This window comes from Prosopis cineraria, unplaced genomic scaffold, assembly GCF_029017545.1.
Source record: "Prosopis cineraria cultivar Desert tree isolate PC_DT_omini unplaced genomic scaffold, ASM2901754v1 PC12, whole genome shotgun sequence".
NCBI classification, from domain to species: Eukaryota; Viridiplantae; Streptophyta; class Magnoliopsida; order Fabales; family Fabaceae; genus Prosopis; species Prosopis cineraria.
In genome coordinates, this window is record NW_026555343.1 from 39,652,355 (window position 1) to 39,669,509 (window position 17,155).

General features: G+C 31.8%; 1 protein-coding gene and 1 long non-coding RNA gene across 4 annotated transcripts; one reads left to right on the forward strand and one right to left on the reverse strand.

Annotated features, from left to right (window-relative positions):
- Positions 1 to 6,415: 6,415 nt before the first annotated feature.
- Positions 6,416 to 10,306, forward strand: LOC129289699 (uncharacterized). Of its 3 annotated transcripts, XR_008588192.1 has the most exons (5): positions 6,890 to 7,047; positions 7,126 to 7,529; positions 9,103 to 9,238; positions 9,613 to 9,640; positions 9,895 to 10,306. It is a non-coding gene; the product is annotated as an uncharacterized LOC129289699 (long non-coding RNA). The 3 variants fall into 3 exon arrangements; XR_008588191.1 differs by lacking the exons at positions 6,890 to 7,047; positions 9,613 to 9,640 and adding an exon at positions 6,416 to 6,499; XR_008588190.1 differs by lacking the exon at positions 9,613 to 9,640 and having other exon boundaries at positions 6,891 to 7,047.
- Positions 10,307 to 12,720: 2,414 nt separating this feature from the next.
- LOC129289614 (ankyrin repeat-containing protein At5g02620-like) lies at positions 12,721 to 14,970 on the reverse strand. Its single transcript, XM_054926405.1, has 2 exons — positions 14,342 to 14,970; positions 12,721 to 13,814 (listed from the first exon to the last, which is right to left on the reverse strand). The coding sequence occupies exons 1-2, from the start codon at positions 14,951 to 14,953 to the stop codon at positions 13,350 to 13,352; spliced, it is 1,077 nt and encodes a 358-aa protein (XP_054782380.1). The 5' UTR covers positions 14,954 to 14,970; the 3' UTR covers positions 12,721 to 13,349.
- Positions 14,971 to 17,155: the final 2,185 nt, after the last annotated feature.

Genomic DNA, 17,155 nt, shown 5'->3' on the forward strand with positions numbered 1-17,155 from the left:
TGCATGACAAACAATCATCCTTATCTTCCTCCATTAATCTTGAGCTATAACCCTCACTCGGTGTTAAATTATCCGGCCAAAAGTATATTAGCTCAAATCCTTATAAGCCACTTATTGAGTCTCTAATAGAGGCGTACCATGTGGCATATAAATACAATAACAACAGCAAGTCTTCCTTTTGCAGTAAAAAAAAAACAGCGAGTCTCTCAGTACCTTAATATTACAATTTTTACAATTTTTTTATTTCTAACAATATTATAATATGACATCCCACTTAACAAAAATATTTTAAAATGCATATTCACAATTTCATAAATTTTTTTGTAAACATAAGAAAATAATTTCTCAACAATAATTTATAATATTCTCAACAATCACACAATGAACATGAAGCAACACTAATTATAAATTAAAAGCATGGTTACCTCACAGCTTTTTAATAAATTATTTTTATAATTTCTCTTCCACTATAATATTCACCAGCAACACAATCTACAAATAATATATTATTTATAAATATTAATTTTAATTATTGAAACTAATAAAATAATTCTAATAATAGAATTAGAGAATATAACATAATTCTTAATCTCATTATTAATACAAATTTAGAGTTAGTATCATCAAGTAAAATTTGTAACTCCTCTTTTAGTAATCAATAAACATTAATAAGCTAAAATTAACCTCTAAATCAATTTTTATTATCAAAATTTTTTTTATTTCATAAATTCACGCCTAAAAATGTTCAAAAATTACAAATTTAATCTAAGTCTGGAATCATCTTTCTGTAGCCATAATAATCTATTTTTTATCCTAACCTAAATAATTATCTAAATCTCAATAAATCAACATATAGTTTCAAATTTAACAAAAATCTACCTATAGATTTTAGGATTTAACTCATAAACCTCAAATCCAAATCCTATTAACAAATTTATAATTTAGAACATTTATTATACTATAAATAACATCAACAATTACATTTATTTATCTTAAATTCATCCCTTTTTTCAAATCTTAGATTTTTTACCATCACAGAATCAAAAGCTAGAGAGGATAGATAATTAAAAAAATTAAAACACTTATATAGTTTTAAAAAGCTTAAAATCTCATCCAAAATATCTTATTATAAAACTAGAATCAAATTCCTCTCACCATCCTCGCGCACGCTCTGATTTAATTTTGCTCCTCTTTTCGCAGACGACGAGATGAGAAAGGGAAGGAAAGAAATGAAAAGAAATTGGGTGTGTGTTTTTTTAAAAAAGAAAAAGAAAGGTGTGGGCTCCATGCGAAAACTCCTTCGTCCTTTTTTATGTATGTATGTATGTATCGACACACATACATGTCCCTACATGCACACGAATGGAAACCCGTTACCTTCTCCTTCCTTCTTTCTTTTTTTAACTTTATTAATCTCTCTCTTATATTTCTTTTTCTTCTTTATATTACTACTACTAGTAGTAATAACAATTTCTAAAATTTTTAACTTAGAGTTATATTTCAAATTAAATCTAATAATCATCTTTTACTAATTTACTTACCTCTAAATATTCACCAAAATTTCTATTAATACAAATTAACTATTAAAATTTAAATTGAAATGTTACATAAAGTATATCAATATAACAACGCATATACATGAACAATTTATAACAAGTCATAATTAAAAAGTTATAACCAACTAATTATTTTATTAGTGGAATAAAATGATATTAATACAATTATTCTTTAAATTTTATGTAATATGTATATGATACAGGATGCAGAAGCAAAATCATGCTAATTAGGAATAGAATGTCGAAATACAAAACAAATGCAAGAAACATAAAGGAAGAAATGAAAATAGGAAGAACAAGAAGAAAACAAAATTAAGAAAAAGAAAAAATAAAGATCAAGGAGAAGGTTTTTTTAGTACCTGTCTCTAGTAATTTTAACTTTTGAAGACACCACAAAAATGATCAAACTCTTGATCATGTTTGCATTCGCCATAAGATGTTAACACTAACACTAAGGCTCACAAAAGTTATAAACTCTAATAATAAAATAATCTTATTAATCAACATATCTTAGGTTACAAAAAATGAAGGCACGCCTATTTATAAGCAAAGACCAAACTCAAAACCCTAATTGAAACCTTAGATTCAAAAATATAAATAAAATATTCAACAATTCTTAAATTATGGGATTAAAATAACTGAAACTTCTTAAAATATTAAAAGAAATCTTGACTAGAATAAAATAAGAAACTAAATGTAAGATTCAATCTTTCTAATTAACGAAAACAAGAAATAGAAAACTAGATAGTCTTGACTCAACAAAAAAGAAAACAAATCTAATCTTGAATCAATTAAGAGATAATGTGGAAATTCAAATCCTAATCAATCAAGGAGATCTTCAATTTCGGCAAGGTCATACCATTAATGTTTCAAATTTTGTAAAAAATGTGCTCCTCATCAAATACCACTTTTATCACATGGTAAATTAGATTTTTTTTTTTGTTTTGATGGGACTAAGCTTCTTATAACATGTCTGATTTAAAATGGACTTGATTTCATAATTCATCATGCCTTTACTACTACAAGAAAGAATTTTCATGTCAATTTAAAAGACTTTTTACACTAGATTTTAGAGAGAAGTAAAAAATAACATGGTAAAAAGTTAGCTTTTTATATTGATTTTTAAACTAATGTAAAAAGTTACTTTTCAAGTTGGTTGCCTTCAAAACCGACGTGAAAAATCTTCTTTTCACATCAATATCATAACAAAACCAATGTGAAAAGTGACTTTTCACAGTTGTTTTTTAAGAACTGATGTTATAAATCTTTTTTTAAAAAAAATATTTGTATTTTTTTCTTATTATAATCCCCTCCAATAAAAAAATAACTCACAAAATATAAAAAAAAAACAATTGCAACATTCAAAATACAATAAGTTTTAGTATGTATCTTGACTACTAGAGTTTTAGTGCCATATCATTCAACCAAATAATCAGTGGAAACTCAAGAGAACAATCAAGAACATGGGCTCTCTTGGACTCTTATGCTCCACCATTAAGCCCTTATTTTATTGGTCTTTGCACTATTCTTCACAAAACATGGGCTCTCTATTGGAGTAGGCTTATAACACATGTATTATCATCAAAGAATCATCCTATGATAGATTGGTCTATCAACGCCAGACCTCCACAGCTTGATAACGAATCTTTAGACACAATATAAGCTTGCATTCTTGGACATAGGCACCTCCAAACATGTCGCTTTCGCTCCTTGGGCTGTGCTCCACATGGTCTAACTCCTCTACCTTAGTTGGGTTATATAAAGTTTTACATTGGTCCACCAGACCTGTGTTAGCATATGTGTGTCTTTTATAACACAAAAATTCCTCCTCTTCCTTCCTTTAGGATGGGCAAGTTTTGGGTAACTTGGTTATATATGTGCACGTGCATTTAATTCATAATGGCTTAAATTAAGGCAATTATCGAACTTGAAAGTTCAATAATGCTACTGATCAACTGATGCTCCATGATATTCTCTCATTTCTGATCGGCTATATGAGGAGAGAAATAAGTGAGATGTCTGGTTGTATATGCCTAGATATGTGGGACATCACGGATTAAGACTTTAGTATATATTGGATGGATGTGTACAGTACCAGTCAAAGGACGAAGCTTTTTCAAATGCATCCAAATGAAGGCAAGTCATGGAGTACTCTCAAGCGGTGATTTTGGTCTCAGTCAGTCCATCAACAATTGAAGGTGCCACGGTACCATTATGACTCATGCATATCGTTTTATTTAATTTTGTCTAGAACGGTACCTTTTCAATTGTTACATTTAAATGTTTGAATTATTCTGAAATACCTGGATCTTTTTTAACAGTAGGAAAAATCTTACACTGTTAAAAATGCACCTGCATCAATTAAAATCATAATTACAAGTGCAACTTTCTAAATTTACTTCAAACACGGGGTGAAGTTGTCAAAATGAAAATCTATGGAACCTTAGACGAAGGTGCTTTGTATTCAGTATTCACGGTCCCCAATGTCGTTTTATTTCTGGGAAAGAAATGTTTGCGGTTATAAAAAGGATAGGTACTTAGTACTATTCTAAGGTCCCAGAATGCTGCTCTTGAACTGAGAAAGGAGAATTAACAGTTAAATCCTAATTGATTGAATTAATGATAGTTATGTATAGACAAATTGTTGAAAAAATTGATTCAGTTAATTGAAAAGTTAAAAGTTTCAATTACAGATATGACATTTAAATTTTAAATTCAAATTTCAAATGTAACTAAGTTTCCTAGTTAATTTTAACAATTTAAATTGATATTTCTAATTCATTTTTTAAAGATCAAAAACTTAATTTAAGTATTATTAATTCAACTATTCCTCTAGTTCTATATATAAGACAGAGAAAAAGATTTATTTTGGTTCTATTTATAGGGCACCTCAATATTATTATGTCTATCTTTACTATTTTTTCCCCTCTTCAATGTTAGAGAGATCATTAACTAGAGCATTTTTTTTTAGAGTAAGTATTTAATAGGGGTAAAGTTGAAAACTTGTTAAATTTTAAGATATAATTAATGAGGTTTAAGGTTTTCTTGATTCTGGTAAAAATATTGAAAGTGATTTATGAATAAAATCAGAGAAAGTATATGAGATTTAAATGTCACACACCCAAATAAAAAAAAAAAAACCGGTTACAAAATGATCTTTTTCATTAGCAATTTTATTATCACATGCTTACATGCTTACAGATTTAAAGTTTTTTTTGAAACCGACGTTGAAAACGTCATTTTGCATGTCTGTTTTCAAGAAAACCGGTGTTGAAAATATTATTGACGTCGGTTATATGAAATCAATGTCAAAAGTCCGTTACGCATTTTCAAAATATTTAATATATTTATAATTTTACCATCGCCTTATTTATCACAACAGTTATTTATAACCGATGTTAAACGGGCACGTCAAAACCATTTTTTCTAATAGTATGCTTAGCATTGTGTACATATTTTGCCGCTTCAACAGTAGCGCAATAAGGGAAACAATGCGTATAATCGGCCCCAAAAAATCAGCAACATAACAAAAATACGAATTAGCCTAAAAAACGTACGTGCAAATTTGCAACATCCGTGTTCTCTCCTCCAAATTAACCTTTGATTCACGCATCTCGTTTTATTTTTTTTCCAGAAACTTCTCAATTTTTACATTTAAAATTTTTGAAATTATTCCAAAATACCTTGGTCTTTTTTAACATACGGATTAAAATGCCCCTAAAGCAATTGAATTACCTGATTGGCATAAAATCATTTGATGTATAACAGCTGCATGTATGTTTATTTCTAAGGTTCTGTTTGATTTAAAAAAAAGAGAGAGGATGGGAGGTGAGAGGAGAGGAGGGGAGGGAGGGAGAGACGAGAAGGAGGGGAGGGAGGCTCCCTTAATTTGAGGAAGAGGTTTTAGAAGAGAGGAAAAAAAAAATTTTAAAATTTTTCCATCCTCCAACCAAACAATGCCTAACAGGCACAGGTACAGAGAGATTTGATGTTAATGAATGAGTCAAAGAATAACCAACATGCTTCATGCGGTGGGGCCATACAAAACGGGCTGCAAGTCTGCAGAAGACAAAACTTCAGCAATAACATAAGGCTCTATTGCCCAGACTCTCTTGGTGAGAGATAGTGGCTTATATAGAATCAAAAAATTATAAAGATTGGGTTATTTTTTTATGAGATAATATAATTTTTAGTCCTCAAATTTTCTCTCAATTATAGATTTAATTTTTAATCTTTGATTCAATGTTACTCCTCTTTGTAGCTTATTGATTCTAAGAAATTTAAAGATTGAGTTAAACTGAATTAAAAAACTTTAAAAGACTAATTTATTTAAAGTCTAAAAAGTTTAGGAATTGAGTTGCTCTAAAGAATCAAGTTTCATTATATTACTAAAAAAATGAAATATAATAAAAAAAATTAAAATAAAAATAAATTAAATCACCCTTCCCCTTATAATAAGCATAATAAAATTTATTAATATAAATTATAAATGTGAAAATTATCACACCTTTAAAAATTTCATAAATTATGATTTTTAATTCCATAAACTAAATACCCCTCTCCTTTATGAATGCGATTCACTTATCCTTTTGATCATGTTATTTTTATCTTTGTTTTTTTTAATCAATTCCATTCAAATTTTTTTAGTAACCAGACGGGGACCTCAAAGTTCAGAAAATGAATTGATAATTGAAACAAAGCTCAAAAACTAAAAATTACGTCTTTCCTATTTTTATTATTAATATGACATGTCTAATTTTTTTAAAAGCGATAAAAAATATTTTTATGGACAAAGTTATTTTTTATATTTATATCCTCCTTTTATTTCAATCAACTCTGCGTACTTGGTCCCTGTAAGGATTGGGATGTGGATTAGTTCTGAACGAGGTCAGTTACCTCGGCTTCCATCTCTCTAGTCCAATAGGCTGGAAATGGAACCTTAGGTGAGAAGGTGCTTTAATTTGTTTCCTCGGTCCCCCCATTTCGTTTTCTTTTATTTTCCGGTTCGGCATCATAGAAAGGATAGTATTTCGTAGTTTTCCCAGGTCCCAAAATTTTAAATGTTTATTAAGAATCTTGCATGTATAATTAGTAACAAATCTTGGAAGAATCAATCTCCTATCTAAATTTTAGAAAACCAGCTACAGTACTTTAACAGTACTTATCCTGATTCGGTTTGTGCGCATCTTTCACAAATGGGTCAGTTTATGGGTTGTCTCATGTCTGGGGGTTGCCTTGCAAGGGACGTTGTGGCGTCATTCTGCCTTGGGTAGGGTGTCAGATCATCCTATATAGTAAATTACTGGAAATGCCCTTCGATTGTGGGTTGCTTCCGTGCCTTTTCCTTCCTCTTTACTTCTTCCCTCCTCACTGTACCATGTTTCGGATTTTCTTGGGCATCAAGTTGGGTTCCCGCCGAGTGTGCTTCCCAATTTGAAGTCCAGGATTTTTCGCCTATTCCAGTGCAGAGTTCACACGGCGGTTTGGGCAGGTGGTGCTTGATTTTTTGTTGTTTCCATCCCAACTTGGTCTGCACGCTAATGTTTTTCTTCCTCTCCACGTTTCTTAGGGTGCACAATTTCCATTTGCCCATATTTCTGTTCTTGTAGTATGGGTCAAGTTTATGGTTTGCCATTTGTTCGTGCGTTTGGCTTTGGGTTGGGGAGTCCCAGAGGCATCAACCAGCATAGCATTCGCAGGTTGCATCCTTCCCTCCGTCTTGAGTCTCATCACCCTCCAAAACTCCAACTCTAGACGGAACAGTTCCGGACGAAGAGACGGATCCAGATTCAAGGTTCCAGACCTGATCTTCCCAAAGATGGTGGTGTCGAGGATGACACACGACTCCTCTCGAGTGCGATACGATGACGAAATTGACAGGAGGGAAATTTGCGCTTGAGTTTCTCCAACGACAGTGTTTCCGAAGATCAAGAGCCGTTCATGGTGACCATGGTCATGAGCAAAAATGAGTAGGTAATATAATGAGATGTTATTTTCCTATTTATTGTACCATCTTCTAAATCTCATTTGCTCATGTCTTGAACTCGTTCGTGGGAGAATCGGCATTGAACTCTCTGAACTGGCACCTATTTTAAAAATCAATTAAATACATCCCAGTAGCATAACCGAGGATGCAAACATCCTGAGTGAAAGGAGGGGAATGCCAAGTCTATAAATTTTTGCAATCTCAATTTTTTAATTGGAAGTTTCAGTCTTAAAATTATGTTTGCATCTATTATGCATATTGGCAATCAATAATCAGTAATTACTTTATATACCTGTTGCTGATTAAGGATTAATTTATACGCCTGTTGCTGATTAAGGATTAATTTATACGCACAAACAGAGTCACAAGCAATTGTGTGTTGTTTATAGTACTATTGATTATTGATATTGATTGATGATGATTTGTATTGCTTGTGAGCTCTCTCAAAAAGCATCTTTGTCCTTAGACTAATCATGAGGTTTAAGGTATTTTTATAAATATTTTTGGGGGATGGTGAGCCCTTCTGAGGTCATAAGTGACTGGGTTATCAGTTAAAGAACATGTAAGATACTGAAGTTGAATAGTTGATTCGAGGATGTGAAAAGGGGATGCTTAAAATAGGGTCTATTTGCTTTTTGACAAGAACCTTATTTTGGTCTTTGAACGATGGCGTCATTATCAATCAATTTAATACTCTAAAACTCTTAAGACATGGATGTCTGTATATGGGAGCATCAGATTCTTAGTTCAGAACATGATAGGAATTGCTTGAAAAACAGAGCTACATCTAGGCTTTAGGTTTTAGGATACAATGGTTTGCAGAATAATTGACAATCTTTTAGTTCCTCTGACATGCCGTGGCATCCTAGTCCTATGTTCAGTTGGATTGGTGTTTTGTAGAATGCTAAAAATAAAAATGAGCTGATGGGAGAAACTACGTATTGTTAAGTTTCTTGCCTCTAATGCTATTTTGAATGTATCACGCTACATGTGCTGATGGGAAACTCTGTATTATACTGGATGAGCTGATGGGAAACTAAGTTTCTTTCCTCTAAAAATGAAAATGAGCTGATGGGAAACTATGTATTATCTATTTGCGCTAACATAGTTGTCTATTGAATGTAGTATACTAGGTGATGGGCGTATATTCATGAAAGCCTTGGATGTTTTCTTTGTAAGATTATTATGCATTGTAATTATAATTATAATTATAAATGCTCTAAATGCAGAAATGGCCATATAAGTCATTTTCACAATAGTTTGAAGAATTGGTGCCAGTTGTCATCATTAACGTTAAATTCAGATTAATAAAATATATTAAACATCTCTCTTACTTCTTAAGTTCACTATTTCAAAAGCTTCAATCTGGCATCAACTTCCAACTGGAAATTGGGAGTTGGGGAAGATAATATCAACTTCCCAGAACTAAATCTGTCATTTCACTACTTGATGGGAAGATAAAATGGTTTGAACTTTAATGGAAAGGTAAAATGGTTTGAACTCTACTGAATGGTTTTTCTTTTGAATGTCTGTTTAACTATACTCTTCTCCTTATTATAGGTTTTAAAGGTGAAAGTTTGGTCTCGGCAAATTCTGATATTCTTGAAGGAGTGGATGATCTGATGCAACTTAGTTATTTAAATGAACATTTGGTTTTCTACAATTTGCAACACGATCCAATCAAAATATGATTTATGTAAGTCCATGTATCTTTGAAGTCCTGTCTTCATTGTGTCCTTAATATAACCTATTGTAACATCTTTATGTATAAAACTGTGCGATGAGATGAAAGCTTGGCCAATTTTGGTTGCTGTTAATCCCTTTAAGAAAGTTCGTGTCTATGGAAATGATTATATTGAAGCATGCAAGCGTAGAATAATTGAAAGCCCTCATGTATATGCCATTATAGACAAAGCTATCCAGGAAGTGAGGTCACATGTTCTTTTCCCACACATAATATACATAGATACATATATGTGTGCCTACGTAAATATAAAAGAGGTTTAGTTGTTAGAAACCCTCATTCGCTTTAAGCATTTCTTACTCTTATTCTTGCTTTTTTTTTCCCAGATGAAGTAAATCAATCCATTATTATAAGGTCAGTAAATAGTTAATTAACAAAATTCTGGTAACTTTAAATTTGTATTTGAGATCAACCTGTCCTTATTTATTGAATTAAAAGCTTTCTCCACCATCTTGTGTCTAGAATTTGTTTTCTATTATGTCAATCTTGCTCTTGGCTCTTCACTTTTCCTTAAAATTGTGAACCCTCCATATTACATCATTTAACTGTTTATTGTATATGCTGTGTACATTGGGACTTAATTTATGATTTATCCTTACCATGTTCAGCGGCGAAAGTGGAGCTGAAAAAACTTACACAGCAAAGATAACAATGCATTACTTGGCTGCTTTGGGTGGTGGAAGTGGAATAGAGTATGAGATATTGAAGACTAATCCAATACTAGAAGCCTCTTGTAATGCAAAGACGTTGAGAAATGACAACTCAAGTCATTTTGTAAGATCCGCATCTGTCATGATAAATCTTTTAGTTGATCTTTTCTCAGGTCTTTGGAGTAATGCATGTTAGTTTACTTTGAATTTTGTGATTGAAACCGTGTGTTTTTGCTTCCCTAAGAAATTTTTAACTGACTATGTTCTTAAATATTTGTCTGCCTATTGATTATGATGTTCCCAGTGTAACATGAACAGTTTTGCTGGAAAAGGACACTGTTCATTCTTTTAGCTGTATATTTACATTATCATTCGCATTCATAAACATGTTTGGTCAATAAATAATTCTGTAGTAAGATAAAAAATGATCAGATATAGAAGATTTGTATAAAGATCAAGATGCAATTTATAAAGAGGAAATGAAAAAAAGAGAGAGAGAGAGTACCTAAATGTTTGGAGTTTTATTATATTAATACATAATTAATATAATAAAATCATATTTTAAATTTTTATAACAATGTTATTTTAGTAAATGCTTTCACAAATCATGTGCTGGGTAGGAGTATTGGGACTATATATTGCATGCTTGCAGATTGCTTATTAAACAACTTTTTGTTTGAAGATATGGTTGCTTGATTCTTGGTTTAGCTTTATTGAAAGGGGGAAAAAATACAGGGGATGAGTTAAATTTCACTTCTTAAAGAGCTAAAAGGTTTCCCAACTCCACGTCCATATTTAATGGTCATGTAAGCTCTTTTCTTGATATATGAACAAGAAGCTCTTTGTATAAAATACAATAGTTCCCAAAAAAGTTTTGCATGTTAGCAAGGCATTATATTCAACTTTATGTTTTAGACTTCCAGTAATGTGCACTAAAAGAGGAGGATGACATGACACTCTGAAAAATGGAGGAAGGGATTGAAAGATAATGATTGTATTTAGAACCATGTATATGTAACACCAGTTTGTTGTTTGGGGTGCAACAAAGGAAATTCCTTGAATTGTTCTCTTTATTATTAAGAGTTATGTGGCCCCATGTAAAGTTGAAGACTAGTACCAACAAAAATGTAAATAACAAGTTCATTACTCATAATTCAAATAAATAGCCTATCATCACCGGTATGTTTCATAATTTACTTCACTTTATTGGCTAATAACATAACTTTACACAAACATTTGATCTAATCTAATTTCACGATATTTTCCGGGTCAGACGCTAGTTTTTATATAAGTATAAGAAGGTATATAGGCAATTACATTTACAAAGCTCAACCACCAATCACTATCAAAAATAATAATAATAATAATAATAACTTTCAACGGTGACTTTTAGCAACAACTAAAGTCAAACTTTTAGTAACGACTTTTATTACCGCCGCAGATTATTTACTTTCATTGACGACTTCAAGAAGTTACCGCTAATTGTTAAACTTCCAATGATGACAAGGGTATATAGCCATCGAAGGTCTAAGTTTTAGTGGCGACTTAGTTGACAACCAGCAGTGACTTTTTAGGATTGTCATAAAAAGTAAAACTTTTGACAGTGACTTTAAATGTCATTGTTGAAAGCTTGATGTCGATTTAGATGTTCTCAATTTAATGGTTAATGATAGGAAAGAGAGAAATGAAAAGAAGAAAAATGAGAGATTCTAAAATTTTACTTTTAACTTTTACAATATATGAAATATATCTATATTTGTGATGCTATATAATTTTTTTTTTGTTTGATGTTATCTTGCGACATAAGTATAAAAAAACTAGATGTATAATTTTCTTATAAAATTATAATTTAAAAATGAAAATTAATTAAAAAAGTAAAATGTTAATATAAAAACAAGACAATTACATTACTTTAGAGTTATTGTTAATTAAAAGTAAAACTAAAATTTTAAATAAAACTAGCTAGAAAAATAAATAATTATGAACTAATGTATAATCATTTATATTTTTATTATTTATTCTTAGATATTTTTTATATTACAATTATAAATATGAATATTAAAATAAATGATATAATAACCTCAAGAAGTAAAAGAAATGAAAATAAATAATACAAATGATATTGTATCAATTATATTTATAATTTACTTTAGACAAAATAAATAATATAATTTGCAACTTTAATAAATTAAAATAATTAAATTTAAATATTTGATAATAGTAATGATATTTTATAATATTAAATATTTAAGATATATATGTGTTTGTATAGTTTAATAACACACACATTTAATTATACAATAATAGATTATAGATTTATTCTAATTCAGTGAAAAAATGGTTGGACCACAAAAAAAGAGTTCATGGGTTCAAACTTTAGAGGAGGCAACTTTATAAAATAAAAATATAGGTATGGCGTCACGTGGAGGGTGGCATGGAAAAATGTGGGTAGGTAAACAACATTATTTTTTAGCGGCAACATTTGTCACTGATGATTCTCAACTTTCTGTGACGATAAATTTTCCTTTCTATAACAATATTTGTCACCACTAATTCTCAACTTTTAGCGGCAACTTTTATTGTTACCATAGATAAAATTAGGGATAAGAGTTCTCATGATGATATTGTAGTGACTTTTTGTCACCCTTAAAAACTTTTAACAGTAATTTTTCAGCTTTCAACAATGAATGGAGGGTTTTCCTTTCAAATGCTTCAAATAGAAGCTTTTCATTTCAATCTGAAAATGCGCGCTCTTAAGATAAGAAAACTGGACACAAAATGATCTTCTTCACTAGCAATTTTATTATCACATATGGTACAACACGCTGCAGGTTATATTTAATTACGTACAATATCGGATACATATTTTACCTCTATAACAGTGAAATCAACAAGGGAAACTAATACATATAATTGGAAGCACAAGATTACTAACACAACAATAATAAGAATTAGCCTTAAAAACGCGGGTGCCAATCTGCAACATCCATTTTCTCTCCTCCAACTTCTTGACTTGTTGATTATCTTGACAAATTTCTTCCCAATCCAAAATTGAAAGCGTAGTGTGATTAACACCAAAATTAGCACAAACAAGATCAACCATACCATTAATGTTACCTCTATCGTAATCAGAATTGATTTCTCCAGTTCAAGTTGAACTGGGAGCACAATTACGAAGGCCAATAAGTAGGCGAGCGCAAGGGAAGAGAGAGTGATCCACATGCCTACTGATAGCAGCCATATCACAGCTTTATGTTTCATAGGAAACCCACTTACAAGCAAGAGGGTGACACCAAGTGATGAAAAAAAGAGATGGTAATGCAAACCAAATACCTCCGAAATTGCATGGGCAGATTAAAGGATGATATTGCTTCTCCTGGACAATATTTTTTATTATGAAGGAAGGTGCAGTTCTAGATGTAATTTGCTGATGAGTTGATATTGGGGGGTTCAGTTGATGAGGTGTTATACTCATTATTAGACAATAAGCCTTGTTGAATAAAGCCACCAGGCGGATTAATTAGAGCTTGAAAGGTTATAGTTGCTATCACAGTTGACACCAGACTCAGATACCCCCTCATCTCTTTTAACCAACTACCCTCATGCTTCAGCCAATATTCTACCCATGTTAAAATCTTCATAATTCCGATCCCCTTGAAGATCTTCATACAAGAATTACCATTCTGAGGTGGGTGTGGATGATGATGATCAGCTTCAAATCCTTCCTTTTCAGCCTTTGTCAATATGTGTTGTATTTCGCAGATTTTAAAGTCTTTTATTGGACTCTGTTCCACGATATCCTGGGCTGTGAAGCCCATCTGGTTCTTCAAAATTGCTATTTCTCTCATTTCCGGAATTGACACCAGATAGCTTATCACCTAAATAACAAACATGTTAGTCAAGTATTCAAAGTTCATTTTCTGGCGCCTTAAATGTATAAATTAAACGTGTGTGTATATATATATATATATATATTACTGGGATTTCCACAAGGAATCTAATCATAAATAACCAAAGAATGTGATGAGTAAGAATTTTGATTTGTTTTAACATAAATAAATTAACAGTTTGAATATGAGATATATAAAAAGGAATAATAAATTAGTTATATTTATGGCACACTATCATGTTATAACGACAGTAAGCCTTATTGTCCCACTGATCACTAAAACACACTACCATACGACAAATACCGGAATTGTTAAATTGCATTATTGTTAATACATTGCATCAAGCTCCCACGTGCTAGTATATGTCGTAGAAGTGAGGTGAGTTATGGTAGTAACCACTGATTAAGATTCAAGTCATTTTGATATAACCAAAAATAAAGTGCATGTAAACTCTAAAAAAGAAACTGTTATCAGAATTGAAAAGAAAAGGGATAGCAAAAGAATTAATATTGTACCTCAACTCGGTTCAACATGGTAGCAAAATGGAGAACGGTGTTTCCAGCATCATCCGAGCTCGTGAAGTTGAGAAGCTTGCCAGTAATGGCAGACTCCAATTCCACCAAAACATTGAGAGTCTCTAGATGGTTGTATGTGACACACAAGTGAAATACAGTTTTTCCTTGGTGACGAAAACTCAGAGACTCTGGCTTCGCTTTGATCAACTCTTGTACAACCTCTTTCCTTCCTCTCATAGCAGCATAGTGAAGAGGAATTCTTCCTTCTTCATCTGGAAACAAGCATGGCTCGTTTTTAGCTTTAAGCAATTCCTTTACGATGAGAAAGTGACCCTCTGCAGAAGCCAAGTGGAGGGCTGTCTTTCGGGAGGAATCCAACTCAAGGACAAGATTGGGTTTGTGAGTGACAAGTTCCTTTGTGAATTGAAGGTGACCAAGCAAAGATGAGATGTGTAAAGGAGTTTCGGCGAAGGCAGTTTGTGAAGTTTTGTGCAAGATATGTGAGTGTTGCTGTATCAATGAATTAAGCATCGATACATCCCCACTATATGCTGCCTCATAAAGAAGGCTCATTTGGCCAGAAGATGTTATTTGGTTGAGTTCAACCTCCATCTCTCTTGTGATATAACGCTTCATTATATTACACAGTGCCCTTTATATATAAATGGGCTGTTAGTGTGTGTCCTTCACACCTAGATTTTTGACTGTGATGAATGCACTGCTTGCAGAGCTTGGGACTTCTAATGTCCTACTCTCTAATGCTTCTTCGTGATGTCCCAATTTTTTAATTGATTTTTTTCTTTTAATTATTAGAATCTACATAAATTGAGAGACATCTTAATATCTTATGGTGATGAAATGATGCAATTTTGCATTAATTAATTTTTTTCGACTGTCCAACAATTATGTAATTTTTATTTATTTTCTTTGAAAAATAGTAAAAAAAAAATTAAAACTATACTATTCATCAATCATTATATAAAAGATATCTAAATCTCTTTCATTTTATATAGAATAAAAGCTATAAAGTAGTTGAGACATTTAAAAGACTATTAGAGGGGCGGGGTATTAATTAGAGGATCCATGATCGCGTCTTTAACGTATTTAGTAGTAAAAAATACAAAAAAGAGATAATAAATGTGAGATGATAAGACTCTGAGAACACACGACCACAAATGTCGTCGTTATCGTACTTAGCAGTCTGATCCTACCTCTCATTTCTTTTCCATGAATACGCAGATTTTACATCCAAAGATACCCACATTTCTTTTTCACGAAATGGGGGAATCTAAAAAAAAAAAAAAAGGGGATAATTATTGCTAAGTCCCTCGCACTGATTCCAATTACTCTAAAATTACATAAAATGCACAAATCGCTACCGACTCCCAAATCCCTTAATCATAATTTGGCATTTGTGCAATTACAAAAATATATATCCTTATCCTATTTGAGAGGATGATAACCCAAGGGATAGATCTGAAATTATTCTGAAATACCTTAATCCTTTTTTAAAAAAATTAAAGGAAAAATCTTCTTACACGGCTAAAAATGGCCCTAAATCAATTAAATTACCTCGTTGGCATAAAATCGATTATAGCATCTGTATGTTTATTTCATTCAGCACGCACAGGTCCAGCGAGAATTGACGTTGATGGATGAGTCTGGAATAATTATAATGTCCACATACGAAATTACTTCATTGGTGGGATGAAGGCAATTGAAAACTCAGCTATGTTAAATAATGCTTATCTTCATCCAAACCTCTCATTTCTTATCGAAAGTGATTAAGATATGGTTGACTCGATCGGTCAAAAGCCTTTAGACATACTCAAATAAGGGATAATAAGATACTTGTTCTTGTGGCTTAAATTTGTGTAAGAAAATTCATGATGTGTATACTTCGGCATTGTTTGATTAAATGAAAAATAGTTCAGATTCAATATTTTACAAGTGGATCTTTTTTTTTTTTTTGCTTTTCAGTTTTTCTCTATTATAATTTTGGATTATTCAAATCAATTTATTTTTCTTAATTTAATATTATTACGATTTTTTGTACCAAAGAACAAATTATAAGTGAGGTGAAAGTGTGTTCGGCCTGAAATTAATATTCGCTAAGCATAATTTTTTTAAAAAAAGAAAAAATGGGTCTAAAATCCAATTCGTTTTGTAAAGCCGCTATAAGAGACCTATATGATTAAAGTATAATACTTTTTTTTCGTGTCAAACAATTTTCGTGTCGAACCATATCTAATTTTTCTATTTTTTTTAATAACAACTTGTGATGAAATCTAAAAAGAAAAAGGAGAAAGAACTAAAGAGGAAAGAAAGTGAACTCGAAAAATCTGGAAGAGTAAAAGGAAAAGATAAAGAAAGAGAAAGTAAAGCGAAATACATTCCCAGATATACAAAGAGTTGAGGAATTGCAAAATTCTACTGAACCTGATCTCATATTGTTCATTAATCAATCCTAGAAAGAGAACAGAGAGGACCTATAACGCTAGCACGTCAAAACGCCATGTCCATATCTGAGTGTATTTCCGGTGGAATCGAAGAAGGGCTCCAGGTGGACACGCTTGTGATGGCAGGCTTCAAGGCGGCATCAGCCTTGCAATTGACGCAATGCTTCACGGCAGCGTCAGCCTTGCACAGGACGCAGAGCTTCATGGCGGTGATGGCGTCGGCCTTGAATAGGAAACAGAGCTTCGCGGCGGCGGCGACCTTGCAAGTGAGGTGACATTTCATAGGTTCGCTGGTGTGTCACGAGAGGCAATGCCGCAATTAGAGACGACGAGGGACACGCACTTTTGGGAGAAG

Excerpts from the sequence above, each read along its gene's own strand:
- LOC129289614 (XM_054926405.1), bottom strand. The coding sequence starts at position 14,953 with ATGGAGGTTGAACTCAACCAAATAACATCTTCTGGCCAAATGAGCCTT. Across the intron at positions 13,815-14,341 it reads CCATGTTGAACCGAGTTGAG|GTGATAAGCTATCTGGTGTC; the intron begins GTACAATATTAA and ends TTTGTTATTTAG.